Raw genomic sequence first — 17,989 nt, 5'->3', positions numbered from 1 at the left:
GAACACTGGGGACAGATGAAAATATAGAACTGGAACTTGGATGTGAAGGCAAGCCTGGAGACAAATTGGAGGAGCATCAGATTTTTTAAAGTATGTAAAGAGCTGAAGGGGAAAAACTGAGCTGTGGGGAACATTTACCAATAGAAAGTGGAAGGAAGAAAAATGATCTTGAATAAGAATGGAGAGTTAGAGGAGAATTGAGGCCCATAAAAATACAGCATCCCAAATGGAAGGAGAGAGCTAGCTTTTACTGAGCAGAATGTCTCAGTATTCATTTTTCTGATTGATCTGATATTCAACAGCATACTGAATTCTTATATTCTAATGTTTATCTATTGATGGTAATATTATCTGCAAAGAAGTAACAATTGTGTCACTTTTCTTCCAATCCTTTTATCTTTTCTTTCTTTTTTCCTGTCTTACAACTACATACTCTAGTCCCAGGTAGACAGAAGTGATGACAGTGGAAGCCTTGTCTATACTGGATTGTAAAGGGAATGCTTTGGTAGCTTCTTCATTAAATAGGATGGCTTACTCCTTGTTTTTAGCTATCAAGTGAGGAGTTTCTCCTCTGTTCCCAATTTTCTGCTTTTTAAAAATCAAATGTAGATGTTGTACTTTATCAAATGCCTTTTCTGAGTCAGTGAGATGATCACGTGATTTCTTTCCTTTAGACCAGTAATGTAGTGAATTATACTAGCTTTTCTTACATTTAACTGTCCTTGTAGTCTTGGGATAAGTCTTATTTGATCACAATTTATTCTTTTTAAAATATGCTCCTGGAATAAATTGATCACTATGTCTGCATTACTGATTTTCTTCAAAGAATAAGTTTTTGCTTTTAATTGTTTTTGTTGCATTTTCATTCTCTATTCTGCCCTTTATTATTTCCTTCCTCCCATCTTTGGGTTTACTCTGTTGCTTTTCTTTTAATACTTATCTCATTTGCTTCCATCCTTCTGTGCTTTTCAGTAAGTGTACTTTAAAGCTATGAGTTTCTCTCAGTATCATTTAACTCTGTTAAATTGTTGATACGTAGTGCTCTGTCAGTCATCTCTACGTATATCATAATTTCCTTCATATGTTCATGATGTAAGTAGCCATAGGTTGTTTTATAGTGCTTGTCTTTGTTTCTAGTCCATCCAATGTGATTAGACTTAGGGTTAGATGAGAGACTTTTTTCAAGTCATACTTAAATGTTTCTGGATTTCTTTCTTTCTGTCTTTCTCTTTTTCTTTCTTTCTTTCTCTTTTTCTTTCTTCCTCTTTCTCTCTCTCTCTCTCTTTTGCATTTGGATAAGAGTATACTAATTCACTGAAGTGTTATTTTGAAACACAGTCTGTTTTTTAAGTGTTCTGTGTATGCTGGAAAAGACTGTATTTACTGTTGAATGAAAAATTTTCTATATGTATGTATTCATTTGAGTTTATTATGTTATTCTGGTCTTTCATATCTTTGCTTAGCTTCCAGTTTCTGAAAAGATGTGTTATTTGTTGATCAGTTTCTCCCTATACTTCCACCAGTTATTGCTTCTTACAGTTTTAAGCTGTATAATCAGAGGTATATATGTTCATGATCATTATGTTTTATCAGGATGCTGATTTCTTTTTTTCTCTATCAAAACTGCATTAAAAGCCAAGAGACATTTTCCCCCTTCAGTATTTGCCTGGTATTCTTTTCCATCCCTTGCTTTTCATTCCTTCTGTATCCTTTTCTAGTGAATCCCTTGTAGACAACATAGAGATTTTTTTCTTTTTTCTTTTTTTTAAGATTTATTTACTTATTTTAGAGAGAACGTTCACATGAGTGGGGGAAGAGAGAATCCTCAAGCAGACTCCCCGCTGAGTGTGGAACCTGATGCGGACTCAATCCCACAGCCCCGAGATCATGACCTGACCCAAAACCAAGAGTCGGACACTCAACGACCTGAGCCACCCAGGCACCCTGATTCTTTTTTCTTTTTTAAATATTTTATTTATTTATTTATTTGAGAGAGAGAGCGCACAAGCACAAGCAGGGGGAAGGGCAGAGGGAGAAGTAGACTCCCCGCCGAGAAGGGAGCCCAACACAGGGCTTGATCCCAGGACCCCATGTCCTGAGCCAAAGGCAGACGCTCAACCGACTGAGCCACCCAGGTGCCCCAATGAAAGTATTTATATTTCCTGTAATTATTATTGCATCAAGGGCTTATTTTTGCAACCTTATTTCATGGTATTTTTGGTTTATTCTTTCCCCTGTCCTTTCTTCCCTTCTTTTAGATGGCTAAATGTAAGTTTGAACACATGTATTTGATTTTTATTCTTCTGGGTTGTTCCTTAGTTTATTTTTCCTTTGAGTATCCTGAACTTATCAGTATCTTTTTCTTTCCCTCCAAAGCCACATTTCCTCTTGTCTCTGCCATCTTTTTCCTCTTCCTTTCCCCCCCATCACCATCCCACCATGTTCATACTGTCTGGAATTTTAGTTCTGGGTTATTTAAAATATACATAGAGTACTGAATATATTGCTTATTTATAGATAACAGTGAACCTTATTGAGTTTGTTTTTTTTTTCCAACCTTACTTCCCATGTATCTCATAATCCTTCTAGATTTACTTTCCTTTTTCCAGGAGTACTTGAGGAATGTTCACCAACAGGGTCTTAAAATGGTAAACCTTATGAGGCCTTGAAGTACTAAGAATATCTTTAATATTTCCTCACATTTAAATGATAGCTTGGATAGATACAAAATTCAAGGAAAAGAACTTTGAAACTATAAAGTTTTGAAAGTATTTCTTCCTTTTCCACTTGTGCCCTTGTTGCAACTTAAGAACTGCAAAGCCCTGGGGCACCTGGGTGGCTCCTTTGGTTAAACCACCCAGGTGCCCCAGAGCTTTCTGGTACTTTAGATTTGTTCCTTTATGGGGTCTGCTTTTAGAATTTTCACTCAGCATTCTTAAGTTTTACTGTGATGTATCTTAAATGTGTATTTTTTTTTTCTATAATACTTTGAGAAATCTTCCAATTTCCTTTAACACAGAAGGATTCTTAATTGTTGTTAAAATTATTTATTCTTCTTATGGAACTTCTAGTATACAGGTATTGACACTTCTGTGTTTTCCATCTCTCTCTCTCTTTTTTTTCCCCCCATCTCCTTCTTGAAGCCTCCTGAAAAGACTCCTCAACTTGATCTTCCAGCTCATGAATTCATTCTTGAATGAATACATACGCATATACATACTGCTCTTTAACCTATGTGTTGAATTCTTTATGGCAGTGACTGTATTTTTATACATAATATTTTCAAGTGTTTTTTTATACATAATCATTTTTATTTTACTTATTTTTATTTGTGTGTGGACTTTTCTAATGCATATTCTACTGTTCCATCTAGTTTATTAATTCTCCATGTAGGGTCAGTTTTTAGCTTATTGTATTTAGTAGGTGTTGCTTTCCTCGGTGATCTTGTTTTATTTCCCTGTCAGCTCTTACTAGCTGGCCTTCAGGGAAATCCTTTTGTACCTCTGCTCTAGACACTGCTTTTTTTCCCCAGAATTTGTCTTCCTTACTTGTTACCACTAAGCCTAAGCCTTATACCACTTAGCCTCATAATATGAGGGAGCAAGGAAGGGCTGGAAGGTCTGCCTATACCTTTTTTGAACACTTATTCCACTCTTCTGGTATTTTCTACCTCACAGTACATTGGAGCCCGCCACAATCTGCCAGTGGTAGTATGGAGGAGAGAGAAAAGGACAGAGTTCCTTGCCAACCTGTATGCTTCCTGCAGTGCTCAGCCCTCTTTGGCTCTTGCTTGCCATTTTGTTCCCATTCCAGCACCCATGGTTTCCCCAGGAATTCATCATGGTGGTTTAGTTTCTCAAAATCGTCAGATGCCCTTATTTCTGTGCTTTCTCTCAGCTTAGATTCTACAAGAGGGCCAGCGGCTTATGTTGACTATATCTTGTTGGGAACTCTAGTGGAATTTTTGTTTTGTTTTAAGGTATTATTATTTCCTTATATTTCTGATTAGAAGATTAATTTGTATTGTAGTGGTTTTGGAAAATACAAAAATCTCAGAGAAAGCAATAAAAATTGTGATGATCCTAATATCCAGAGATAACCCTTTGCAGCCTGCTTTTCTGCTTTTTCCCATTAACTATATAATGAGCACTCCTCAGTTCATTAGTATTCCACACGTTTGATATCTGCCTAGTATTCCATCATATGGATATCCGAGAAGGTATCTGTTTTCTCATAGATGTTTGAATTATTTTAAGTAAAAAAAAAAAAAAATTTTTTCCTGAAAAACATCTACTCCAAATAGATGTGCATTCTGCCCAAAAAGAGGACATAGGACACAGTTTAAAGACAGTAACTAATAGAACAAAACAGATGGTGGCTGTTGGATAGATCCCATAAATGCATTAGCTGTAACTAGTGAACACTTTTGGTTAATATTAGAGCCCAAGCCTTCCTGGCCTTAGGAATCAAATTAATGGATTTGCTTGTGGGTTGTGAACTTACATTTGCACACCAACTCTATTTATATATATTTATTTATTTTATGTGTGTGTGTGTGTGTGTGTGTGTGTGTGTGTATATATATATAGTATTTATTATGATGGTTGAAAAAACAACGTGATAGTCATTATTTGAAAAGCTTCCTGGCTATGCTGCCTCACTTCAGGGGTAGGACTTGAGTTTTAGATATGAAAATCACCAGCATAATAGAACAAAACTACATATACCTGGACATGGGAAGCTACAGAATTTTGGGTTAGTTTTAGAAACTAACAGGACACTGATTCCCATTTAAGGTTGAGATTTGAAATACAGAAAATTGTATTGTGTGGTAGATATTTTGTTGTTGTTGTTACTATTGATAGTGGGTTTAAGTTTGGTTTGTTTATTGTTTTGATTTTATTCCCATCCTTCTTCTGACTGTTGAAAGAGACCCAGAAAGTTGTCCATCCCACTGCTTCAGCCCTCCTGGCCTTGAGGCCCAGACAGGTGGTTCTCTGGTTTGCAAGGTGGGTGGTGGCTATGAGGGACAATGAGAAGAGAGATGGCTTGCAAGCAAGGGCTCCAGATGGGAACTTCTGCCTTAGGGCAGTGGCTCTTAACATTCTGTGGGCCAGGGACCCAAAAGCCTGGACCCAAAAATCTGATAAGAATGATTAAAATAGGGTCACCTGGGGTGGCTGAGTCAGTTAAGCCTCTGACCCTTGGTTTCATCTGAGGTCATGATCTCAGAGTCGTGAAACTGGGCCCTGCATCGGGCTCCACACTCAGTGCAGAGTCTGCTTAAGAATCATTTCCCCTTTGTTCCTCCCCCTGCTCATGCACTCTCTCTCTAAACCAATAAAATCTAAAAAAAGGAAAAAAGAATGACTAAAATATACTATATATATCTGCACACCTACGCAAGACTTTGCATTTATTTGGAGACTAAGTTTATAGAGCCCTCAGAATCCCATTGTTATGTCTCAGATTGAGAGTCTCTTTTGAGTTAGAACTTGGAAATAATTTTTTTTAAGAAATAAAATTAATTTTAAAAATTAATTGGTGGGGGCGCCTGGGTGGCTCAGTCAGTTAAGTGTCTGCCTTCGGCTCAGGTCATGATCCCAGGGTTCTGGGGTAGAGCCCCGCATCAGGCTCCCTGCTCAGTGGGGAGTCTGCTTCTCCCTCTCCCTCTGTCTACTGCTCACCCTGATTGTGTGCTCTCTCTCTCTATCTCACTCTCTCTCAAATAAATAAAATCTTAAAAAAAAAATTAATTAGTGGGGCGCCTGGGTGGCTCAGTTAAGCATCTGCCTTCGGCTTAGGTCATGATCTCAGAGTCCTGGAATCAAGCCCTGAATCGGGCTCCCTGCTCAGCGGGGAGTCTGCTTCTCCCTCTCCCTCTGCTGCCTCCCCTCATGCTCTCTCTCAAATAAATAAATAAAATCTTAAAAAAAAAAAATGGTAATTTCTACTCAGTCAATTCCCTGAAGCCTGTGATGTTCACAATGGAAATTCCTTCTTGTTGACAGGGCTGGAAAAGGTTGGTACCTGGCCTATGAAAGTCTCCTTTGTAGCACACACTTCCCAGCATTCACTCTGCCTCTCCTTCCTCATCCTTCTCCCGTGGGAGTTCAGGATGACCTATTGCTTTGTTCTCCTGAGGTCTTAAAGACTTTGGCAGTAATAAATGTATATTCTTCTCTTAATCTAAAGAAATTATCTTAAATTTGGACTCTTGAATAGGTTTATAGAGCTAAGGCAGTTTCTTGGGTAGGCTTGTTTGTTTTGCTCTGGTTTGTTTTTTTATATTTTTCTCTTCCCTCTCAATTCCCCAAATGTTTTGTTGTTATTTATGCAGTGCTTTGATCTGAATGTTCTGCAGTTTGGTTTTGGATTTTTTAATTTATTTTATTATAATAAATATGTGACTTGTTCCAAATCTTCATGTGGATGTACACAGCCATTCTTAGTCTTCTGATGTAAAATTAATTTCCTTCTAGATATCCCTGGGAGAGATCTGTAGGCCACTACTTCTCCCTTCAGGCCTGGCCTTACGATGCTCTCACAATCAGGTTTAGTCCTTGGGAGGTTTCTGGGAGTGTTTGTCTTTCTCTTGTATGGAACTGGGGAATTAAAGCCACATGGTCAGCCTTATGCACAAGGCAGAGCTGGGATGTAGTATCAATACAGGAGACATTTTCCTGCATCCACAAAACTCTGACTTTAACACAGCTGGTTGAGGCTTCCCGTGCACCCCTGGTCACATGGCTCCCATGGAACACCTGGGCTTCATTTATCCACTCTTTTCTTCTGTGAGGTATCAGACACAGTTCTGGGTCCAGTATTGACCCTTCCACTCAAGAGGGGGCAGCATATTTTCACTTTACTTCTCTGGGCTCATAGAACTTCACTTCATCTATGGAGACCAGGTGATTAATACTCTATAGCATCACATCTCTGCACAACTTTCCCTGAGGTATGTCCGGGAGGGCCCACTCTTCCTGGGTAAAGGACATGACCACATCCTCAAAGTGGTATTTAAGAAAAACATCAGGGGGCACCTGAGTGGTTCAGTGGGTTAAGCATCCAACTCTTGATTTTGGCTCAGGTCATGATTTCAGGGTCATGAGATCAATCCCTGCATCGGGCTCCACACTAAGCTTGGAGCCTGCTTGAGATTCTTTCTCTCCCTCTCCTGCCCCCACCCTCCCCAACCCCCAGCTCCTGCTCACACGTGCTCTCTCTCTCAAAAAAAAATTTTTTTAATAGAAAAGAAAGACCTCAGGACAAGCCATACAACATCCAGCTCCCTCCCCAGTTGTCAAGGCCACAGACAAGAAGCTTTTTTCTCCCTGTGGACACAGCCACAAGTAGTCCCAAAAGCCTCGGTCGCACCTCCTTGGGTCGGTCCTGAAGAAACAAAGCTCTTGTCCTCACTGGCAACACAGTCCCAACCAGTAAAAGTTTAACCTGTTATATTTGGGGTGGTGGAAAAGTTGAGCTACAAACGATTCATGATTAGTTTGGAGAATTGGGCTCAGGAAGCAGACCATGAAGCAAGGAGGGAGAAACTGGACAACTTGCTGGACTCCTATCTATTACTTTCCACACGTGCTGTTTTGTTTCTTACCTGTGGACAGCTTCTCTGCAGAGTACAGTTGACTCTTAAGCAACACATGTTTGAACTGCACAAGTCCACTTATGTATGGAAGTTTACAGTACTGTATTTTCTTGTCCTTATGATTTTCTTAATATTTTCTTTTCTCTAGCTTGCTTTATTGTAAGAACATAGTTTATAATACAACATACGAACTATGTATTAATCGACTACGTTATCAGAAAGGCTTACCATCCACAGGAAGCTATTAGTAGTTACATTTTGGGAGAGTCAGAAGTTATATGCGGACTCCCCCACCCCGTGTTGTTCAAAGGTCAACTCTATTTCCTTCTCTCAAAAATAACGTATGCTACTTAGATGCATTGATTGATTTGTTAGTCACCCCTTCCATCACTTAGTCTATGGCATCTCTTAAACCCCTGCTTTGGGCAGTGGAATATGCTAGGCTGGAAGGGGAACGAGGAGGGGTAGGTTTTACATTTACAGAAGTTACAATAGGGGAATAAGATGCGGACCTACAGGACTTTTCGGGGTGCAGGTGGTTAATCCTGTCAGATTAGAAATCCCCTAAAGTGCCAAGGGATTCCCCCCCCTTCCTGGGCAGATTAGGGAGATCTCATGGGAGAGCGGGCTTTGAATTGGTCTTAGAAAGCTAGAGACGGGGCGCCTGGGTGGCTCAGTTGGTTAAGCGACTGCCTTTGGCTCAGGTCATGATCCTGGAGTCCCAGGATCGAGTCCCACATCCGGCTCTCTGCTCAGCAAGGAGTCTGCTTCTCCCTCTGACCCTCCTCTCTCTCATGCTCTCTGTCTCTCATTTTCTCTCTCTCAAATAAATAAAATCAAAAAAAAAAAAAAGATAGAGACAGTGTGCTTCATGATCTCAAATTTATGTCTTCCTTTCTCTCATCAAAGAAGTGTAGATCATTGGGTCATTCACTCATTCCTCCTTTTCTGCCTCTAAGTAAACCTGAAGAATTTTAATACAGAAAAAGGCTTTCAGTGGACTGTCTCATTGCCTCACTACCGGATTCTCTGTCACATAACCATGATGAGATTTCTCCTGTTTGCCTTGCTCAGCTTAGTCTTGTGCACCTGGCTTTCTCCCTCTTTTACCTCATAGATTTGGTTCACGTCTCTAGCCCAACAGCAATCAGCCTCCAGCCAAATTTACTCTTTTCTGTTTTCCCCAGCATCTCACAGCTGCATTTGACACCGTTCATCATTCTCTTGTTAAAATTCTGTTTAGTCTCGGCTTCTGGGGCAGTCTTGCTGTTTTCTTAACTCTACTTGATCTTTTGTTATATTATAGGGTGCAAGCACCAGAAAGCTATCTTTCCCAAACTGCTCATTTTTACAGGCAGGGAAGCTCTGCACTGCATTATGTACTTGTTTACTTGCTTCTCTCCCCACTTACCTTATGGGGTCCCACAGCCTTGGCCCTAGGCACACTCCACTTTCCTCAACTCTAAACAAACTGACATTTTTGTTAAATACTTTGAAAAAGGTACCTAGCAAATCTCCATATCTATCACGCATCTTTGTTTTATCTTTTATTCTCATAATAAATCCATTTGTTATCCCCTAAACACCTGCAGCAGTCCAACACTGGACTTATTATTGCCTCCTTATTCTTTTAAATCATTGCGTCCAAATTTCCCTTTGTCTACATTTCTGACTTGAGAATTTGGAGCCATCTTAAGGTCTCACTTTGTCCATTGTCCAGTACATCTGCCCCTTTCCCACCTGTCTATTAACGGTTTTCTGTGATACTGTGTAGATCTGCCTCTTCCATCTCCTCAAGTGCCATAAAATTACAGTTTTTTCCCCCTTTTTGTCCAAGCTGCTACAGGGGGCTTCTGAGTGTTGTCCCTCTTTTTGGTCTCACCCCCTCCTCAGCTGTCATGTGCTTCAGACTGTTGATTCCTTACTGTCCACTCTGTCAGTCTTCATGATTCTGACCTTTTTGGTTCTTTACTAGTTACACTTTCCCTCATTTTTACTAATCTCTTTTCTCAGCCCCAAAGAAAACTTTCCATTCCAACCAAATAAATTCATTTGTACAGTTCGCCTTTCTCTGCCTTCTGCCCACCCTCTCTCCAGCCCTCCTGCCAAAGTCAACTTGCTGTTTCTCACCTTGCTGACTTCTAGAGAACTATTTCCCAGTATGGAATGCTCTCACATTTCCTACCAGACCATGTTCTTTTTGTGCATTCATTTATTCAGCAAATGTTTGTTTACTATTTGCTGTGTGCCAGGCATTTTACTAGGAATTAGGGATACCAAATCCTTGCCCTCAGGGAGCTCCATAGTCCTGTGGGGGACACAAGTAAATAGGGAGTTACAAAGCAGTGTGAATAGTGCTGGTATAGAAAGTCTTAGAGGCCACGGGGGCATATGTAGAAGGGACATCTTGCTGTGGGAAAGAAGGGGTGTCATGCAGCCATTCCAAAGGATATTTTAAAGTTCCTTAGCCAAAGAAAGAAAACTAGACGCAAAACTTCACCTGCCAGAAAGCCGTGTATAAGTGGCCCCACCTGGCCTGGTGGGGCCCTCTACTCTGCATTCCTCTTGGCCCTTATAGACCCAGTACAAACTCTTGAAATTCACATTATATTTTCTATGGCTTTTTGAATAATCCTCTTTTATTTTTAACATTTATTCATTTGAGAGAGAGAGAGAGAGAGAGAACTGGGGTGGGGGGCAGAGGGAGGAGAGAGAAACATAAGCAGACTCCGTGCTGAGCGTGGAGCTTGACATAGGGTTCGATCCCACGACCCTGAGCTTAGACCTGAGCCAAAGCCAAGAGTCAGATGCTCAACTAACTATGCCACCCAGGCGGCCCCAAAATCCTCTTTTTTGACAATACATACATGTTTTCTCTTCAACTAGATTATAGGCTACTTTCTAGGACCTAGAGACTGAGTATCCTTTTTCTCATACTCTGTGCAAAGTGTCTAATGTAAATTCACCAGCAGAGGACCCAACACAATGACCACAGCTTCCTTGGGCCTAGGGCTTTTCAAAATTTTATTCCACAAGGTTGATTGTGACTGTCAACCTTGGAAGGTATTTTTTTCTTTTTTTTTTTTTATTCTTATGTTAATCCCCATACATTACATCATTAGTTTTAGATGTAGTGTTCCATGATTCATTGTTTGTTCATAACACCCAGTGCTCCATGCAGAACGTGCCCTCCTCAATACCCACCACCAGGCTAACCCATCCTCCCACCCCCCTCCCCTCTAGAACCCTCAGTTTGTTTTTCAGAGTCCATCATCTCTCATGGTTCATCTACCCCTCCGATTTCCCCCCTTCATTCTTCCCCTCCTGCTACCTTCTTCTTCTTCTTCTTTTTTTTTTTTTTTCTTAACATATATTGGAAGGTATTTTTATTTGATTCTTGGACACAATGGAATTTTCTGTTGTGTGTGTTTGAACAAAATATTCCCACTCAAAGCACTCAGTGAGTTGCCACTGACACCAATAATATACACATTTGCCCTTTGGTGGTGAAATGGAGATGTTGGCGGTACCAGCTTGGTTCTGAGAGTGTCACTAAAAGGCTTTGAAAGCTGATTCTTTACAGTAGCCTTGTGAATCAACAAGTGCCTCCAGGTATAGGGCTAAAATAACAAACATCTAGTCTGACCTGATCATGAAATATTTCTCATAACTTCCAACTCCACGGTATTCATGTTGTAGTACTGCTTTTGTTTCTTACTATGGGCATTAATTTTTCAAAGGAAGGCAACATTGATGGCTGAGGTTCAGAGATAATGTCGTTTTCAGGGCCACATTTGCTCTCCCTTATATGTTTTCATTTCAGTCAGTAGTTCTTAACCTTTTGGGGGATCACAGCCCCATATGACAACCCAATCAAATCTATGGGGAAGTGTACATAGGCACACACAGAATTGTATATACTACTTAGGGTGTTCCTAGACCCTCTGAATTCCCCCATCAGCCCTGTGACTCGTTGTTGGCTTGTTCTAATAAGGTTCTTACAAAATTGTTGTCATTTTAAGCTAAATATGCTAACAAAGTTTGATCCCTTTTGTCACCATTCGGTTCTTCTGTTTGACACATGCACACAGTGAACATTTCCAGGCTCACTGCACATCTGTTACTATAAACCACTGTCCTGTACTTCTTCCTTCTCTGGAAACAATGAATGCATATGTATTTTTTAGAGAAGTACAAATAGATAGATCAGTTCTGCCCAGGCAGAGGAAAAGCTCTTGTATGCATTAGTATAATACATCTGTGCAAGTAGGAATTAGAATCTATTCAGTATAGCTGTCACGACCATGCTTTTCTGCCTTCATGTTAAAGAAATGTTTCTCGGGTTATAAAACAGCTTATATAACTGCAATCATGTTATTTAAAAATAACGAAGCCCTTATATCCATGTTTATATAAAATGCTAAAGGAATATACATCAAAAGGCACATATATTCAGATAACATTGCAGGTGGTGGGCCTTTGCTGTGCTACTGTTTGGAATTTTCTTTATTGGAAAATCCAGGTGGAATAGAGAAAGAAGGGATGAGGTCTCTTACTAAATTGGGTTTCTGGCTTTTTTCTTCTTACATTCCGGTGAGTATGTGAAATGCAATGAGGAAAAGATGTGTTACAAAATAGCGCCAGCATCTCAAATCCATGGGCCTTCATTTTTGTTTTCAGTTTGAATCCTGATTTCTTTGGAAAGGGTAGTTAGTGTTTTGGGTTTTTTTAAGTGCTGTGAAAACAATCAAAATTAAATTCAAATTGTGCCAGGTAAAAATAAAAATATAACATCCTAAGGATCACATAATAGTGCACCACGGTGGGACTTCATAGTTTACAAGAAGATTGTGTATATTAATTCATGAGACTCTCAGAAATCAGTGAAGGAAGATGGGTCAACAAATACGCCGGTGTTGTAAGAAACCCAGCTCAGAGCCTTAGCTGAGGTCCCATGACTAGTAAGGGACTGGGAGGGAGGCTTTATATTTCTGGCTCCTAATTCAGCATTCTTCCTGGCTCCTCTGCCATGGATACGTGGGAAAATCACCTGGCTCTCTGAGTCCCAGTTTGCATTTTCATAATGTAAACTTATTTCATGTATTTATTTCAAGTTTTTACGCTTGTTTTCATTTTGCAGAGTTGTGTTGAGAATCAGATTATACAGTGCAGTGGTTCTCAAAGCATGATCCCTAGACCAGCACCAGGAACATCTCTTGGAAGCTTGTTAGAAATGCAAATTCTTAGGCCCACCTCAAACCTGAATCGGAAACTCTGGGTTTGGCACCCAGCAATCCATGTTTCAGCATACCCGCCAGGTGATTCTAATACACACTCAGGTTGGAGACTCACCAATGATATGTGTGAGATAGCATTTTGAAAAGCGCAATGTGTTCTAGAAATTTGAGATAGGAAGCTGGGTTTTTTTTCCTTTTTTAAAGATTTTATTTATTTGAGAGAGAGTGAGAGAGAGCACGAGAGCAGGGTGAGGGGCAGAGGGAGAAGCAGACTCTCCGCTGACCAGGGAGCCCCATGCGGGACTCAATCCTGGGACCCTGGAATCATGACCTGAGCCGAAGGCAGACACTTAACTGACTGAGCCACCCTGTTCTTTTTTATTTTCTTTTTTTTAATTGAGGTAAAATTTATGTATAGTGAAACCCAAAGATCTTAGACATACAATTCTATGAATTTTCACATTATGTGAAATAATATCCAGTTGAGGCATGGAACTCTTTCATCATTCTGTAAAGTTCCCCCTTGCCTCCTCTGGTCTGTCCTCATCCCTGCTGGGCAACTGCTGTTCACGGACAAACTTCATTAGAGGAAATAAGAGGACACGACAATGATTTGATCACAGAACAATGACTGTATTCTCTTTTTCCTTTACTACTTATACTTATCATTTCTTTTTGAATTACTAAGCAGAGTTCTCTCTGGTTTTTCAGCCCATGGACCAAGCTTCTCTCAAAAACAGTGACGTTCTCATTCTGACAGGCCTGACCCAGATCCCCACCGCGAACCCAGACGGCATGGTGGGAGAGTTCTGCAGCAACCTGGGTATGTGGCCAGCTCATACTGTGAATAGGGTGAGGTGTGCTAGGTTCACTTTTTGATACCTTGCTTCTGTAGTAGTTTGTGCTCCTTCCCTTCACATTCACATCCTCCAGTGTTTTAGTTTTTCCCCTGTCTACTCCACTCTTCTCGCCTGTCCTTCAAAGCTTGCTGTTGACAGCAAAAGCAATTCTTAAGCAACAGAAATCTGAAGAATGTCAGAATTGTCGTAAGAGTCAATGCAAGTGTTTAGCACTTTTATGCAACAAATACTCAACACTCTCCCACTTGACTTATGTTGAAAATTTTTATTTATTCTTCTTGCTTTGTGGTGGGATTTGGGGGCAGGACGGGCGTGCATACAAAGTAGCAGTTGTCAAAAAAGGGAAGAATCACATCTTTGCTTTGCAGATAATAGCAGATTGAAAAGACCGTTAATGCTTTGCATTCACAACAGCGAGACGCTGAACAGGTCATTTTTTTCCACCAGTATTTGGTTGGTGTTATTTTTTTCTTTGAGAGAAGACTAAATTTGGGGGAGAGGCTTGGGTGTTTGCTACCTAGAAGAAATGTATGTTTCTTTGGATATAATTGTCAGTAAAATCTAGAAATCCTGCCCTTCTTTATGGAAAAGTATAGGTTGCTTACTGTCTTATCTTGGGCTGCTGTAACAAAATACCATAGACTGGGTGGCTTGAACAACATTTATTTCTCATAGTTCTGGAGGCTGGGAAGTCTGACATCAGGTTGCCAGCATGGTCAGGTTCTGGTGAGGGCCCTCCTTCTGGCTTGTAGATGCCCGCAAGGGTGTCCTCACTTGGCAGAGAGAAGCAACTCGTGTCTCTTCCTATTCCTGTAAGGACACTAATCATATCATGGAGGCTGTACCCTCATGGCCTCCTCTAAACCCTGTTACTTCCCAAAGCACCCACCCCCAGTACCATCACATTGGGAGTTAGGGCTTCAATATATGAATTTTAGGACACAGACCTTCAGTCCATGACAGTTACCAAAGAGGGGTTAATGAGCTCAGACCTTCCACCCCTAGCAACTGTAAGTGCTGTCGCCTCTGCTCTGGGGGAAAGAAATAGTCATATATACATGAAAGGCAGTATCCTTTGAAATTTCACCTGCCCATGCCAAACTTTTTTGTTCTTTGCTGATATTAAGCCAAACACAATTTATTCTTCCTTGAAAAAATTACTGGACTTGTCTCAAATAGCATCTTTGATTTGTATGTTTGTTTGTTTATAATCTAGAATCATAGACTCAAAGAACTTTAGATCTTAAAGGAGGCTTACATCTAATCTCCTGGTTCTCAAAGTCCACTAACCACTTGCCTCAAGATCAGTGAGGCCACTTATTAAAGATGCAATTTGGAGTCCCTGCCACAGACGTAGTAAGTCAGATTCTCTGGGGAGAGGAGAGACCCAGCAGAAAACCTACATTTTCAACATGTTCCCTGGCAATATTCATGTACACTAAAGCTTGAAGACCACTGATCTAGTTCACTCCTCTCATAACCAATCAGGAAACAGGCCCAGCCACGTATCAGTGGCTTATGCAAGATCCTATAGCTTGTGACAAAGGTGGGAGTAGAGCCAGGCCTCTGGAGCCGTGACCACTGTCTCCCACCACGGTACCGTAGTCTCGTAATGGCAAGTCAACCGTGCTTGGGGTACCGCATCTGGGAGAACCTGTGTGTCAGACCTGGGAACAAAGAGGATCCAAGACATCAGAGGCTTCAAGATCTATACCCAAAAGCTGTGTGTTTCAGTTTGTTTTGGAAACCAAACAAAAAACAAACTTAGAAGAGCTTTGGTTTTTTTTTTCTTTTTAGCCAGTTATATCTTCTAATATGATTATACCCATAAGTTGCAATTCCTCATTTGATAACTTGTTTTAAGTATTTAAAGTATGGAGGATTTTCTTACAGATAACACATTAATGAAAGAAAATGCCTAAAATGAGTCAAATGGAAAAACTTGGCCTATTTCCTTATAGGTCATTCAGCAGTGGTCAGAGACTGAGCAGAGACAAATCCAGCAAAGTTTTGAGCAGGAGCTAAAAAGAAAAGGAGCTTGGAGGGTCTGTCCTGAAGCTCGGCTGCCATTGGTAACCTTTAAAACCCAAACCCTTCACTGCACACCCTGTTCCCAGGGACTGAGACATCCAGTAAAAACCCAACTGATGGTTAGCCTCTGGATTCTCCCACCCCTGTGCTGTTCTTCAAAAGAAACAGATCATTATCCATGGGAAATGAATTCTATGAACAGAAGTAGGAAAATGAAAGAAATCCAAATATTATTTTTAAAGTTTCGTTCTACCTCTATAAAACTATTCTTTTAATGCCACCGTTTTCTCTCTGGCTTCAACTTTTCTAGCACTGACAGTCCGGAATGGAGGAAACGTGTTGGTGCCCTGTTACCCTTCCGGCGTGATCTATGACCTCTTGGAATGTCTGTATCAGTACATTGACTCAGCCGGCCTCTCCAACATCCCTTTCTACTTCATCTCCCCTGTGGCCAACAGTTCACTTGAGTTTTCCCAGATTTTTGCTGAGTGGTATGTCTGTGTTCTTCTCCATGATTCAGTATATTCAAGCAATAAGAATGAAAATGTAAAAAGTTTTTTTAATTAAAAAAGAATAGAAATAGGTTTTTTTTCCTTGCATTATTATGAGACTTACCTTTTGTTGTCTTTCCATGTCTGTGATGTGAAAATTGTATTAGTGAAAGCCAAATCTGTTATGTTGCTAGGGTGTAGAAGAATAGTGATCAAGGAGAGAAGGATGAAAGGCAAAGATTTAACTTAGCCAGCACTTTCAAAATCAGTGATAAAAATATGCATTTATCCTCTCACATGCTACCCTCTGCCTGTTACAAAGTGAAGTGACATTCTAGAAGCTCAAAGCCCAAGCTCATGTTGTCTGGAATTTATAACACCAAATCTGATAAGAAAGGCTGGATTTTTTTCATTTCAATAGCATGATATTTGACAAAATTAAGTTTTATTACAGTAGGAAATTATTTGATCCAGTCCTAAGGTGGGTAAATGATTGTATAGGATGAAATCAGTGAACCCTGTTAGAATTATTTAGATGCACGTCTGAATCTAACTCACCTGGCCAAGAAAAGGGAGGGATGGGGGAAATACATTAGCTTTTACAGTCAACCTAACAGTGCCTTAGAGTGGAGTTTCTAGACGGGGGTATGACACATACACCGGTGTGTTTAATCCATTTTAGTTGTGTGGGAGCCTAGTGGACACAGTATTCTACTGAGTTTCTCATTAAAAAGGAATTTGTATGTCATTCTGTCGTAACTTGTTCAGTACTGCCTCCCCCACTCCTCCTTTTTAAAGGGCATTTTTTTCCCTCCCCTTTTAGTTGTAGTCAAGGTCCTTTTTTCTTTCTCTCAATTCAAACAAGCTTCTCCATCCCCTGTGCATGTTATTCATGTTTGTCCGTAGGGCTGTCACTTTTATTGGTACCTAATGAATTTTATCCTTTGCATAGGGTCTTTTCTCCCCCAACATGGGAAGTTAATCTTGAATAATTAGCAGTCCACCCTAAGTATCACTTGCGCAATTAGTCAGCATGTTCTGAGTTTCCTCATCCAGATCCTTAGTAAAACACTCCAGGGCCAGCCCTGCAAGGCCCAGGTGCTGGTGTGCTCCCCAAGGCCACCCCTCCCCCACTGCATGCTGTTCTTGTCAGCATATCTGATGGGAGAGAAATCAGGACCATGAGAATTAGTGTAGATTGTTTTTGTGTTTCTGGGTCTTTTTATTTGTTCATTTCTAACATGTGTAAACACATTTACTATAGAAAACAATACAAGTTATAGGAAAGAGGAAAAAACTGAACCTTCATAAGCCCAATCTCCAGCAATAATATCACTGTTGGCATTTTGATGGATTTTTTCTTTCTATATGAGGATCATGCTGATTATTTAATTTTGGATCCTGCTTTTAAAAATTTTAATATGAGATTAGAGCATTATAAAATCTTCGAGAACATAGTTTTTACATGACTGCATTATTACATTATTTGTACCTCATTTGTATATCATATAATTTACTTAATTGTTATCTTATTGCTGGACAGACAGGCTTGGCCCAGTTTTTTCTTTTTAGTAATAAATCTTCAATTAATATCATTTTTATGTATATATGACTGCATTTTCTGCTTTAGGCCAATTACTAAATGTGGAATTATTGGAACAAAGAGTATAAATATGTTTTAATGTTCGTTATACAGATCTAAATTGCTTTCCAGAAAGATTTTTGGCTTCTGTAAATTGTCCCCTTTTTACATATTAGAGGTGTTAT

The 17,989-nt window shown here is 40.1% G+C and overlaps 1 protein-coding gene across 1 annotated transcript in view; it reads left to right on the top strand.

The window, feature by feature from the left end:
• INTS9 (integrator complex subunit 9) overlaps positions 1-17,989 on the top strand; it is a 108,829-nt gene that overhangs the window by 74,292 nt on the left and 16,548 nt on the right. The window contains exons 9-10 of the mRNA XM_021699020.1: positions 13,552-13,663; positions 16,042-16,222. Of these exons, the coding sequence (XP_021554695.1) occupies positions 13,552-13,663; positions 16,042-16,222 (293 nt within the window). The remainder of the gene's footprint in view (positions 1-13,551; positions 13,664-16,041; positions 16,223-17,989) is intronic.

Source organism: Neomonachus schauinslandi, chromosome 2, assembly GCF_002201575.2.
Source record: "Neomonachus schauinslandi chromosome 2, ASM220157v2, whole genome shotgun sequence".
NCBI lineage: Eukaryota > Metazoa > Chordata > Mammalia > Carnivora > Phocidae > Neomonachus > Neomonachus schauinslandi.
The sequence above is the reverse complement of the archived record's forward strand: the minus strand, read 5'-3'. Positions and strand labels throughout refer to the sequence as shown.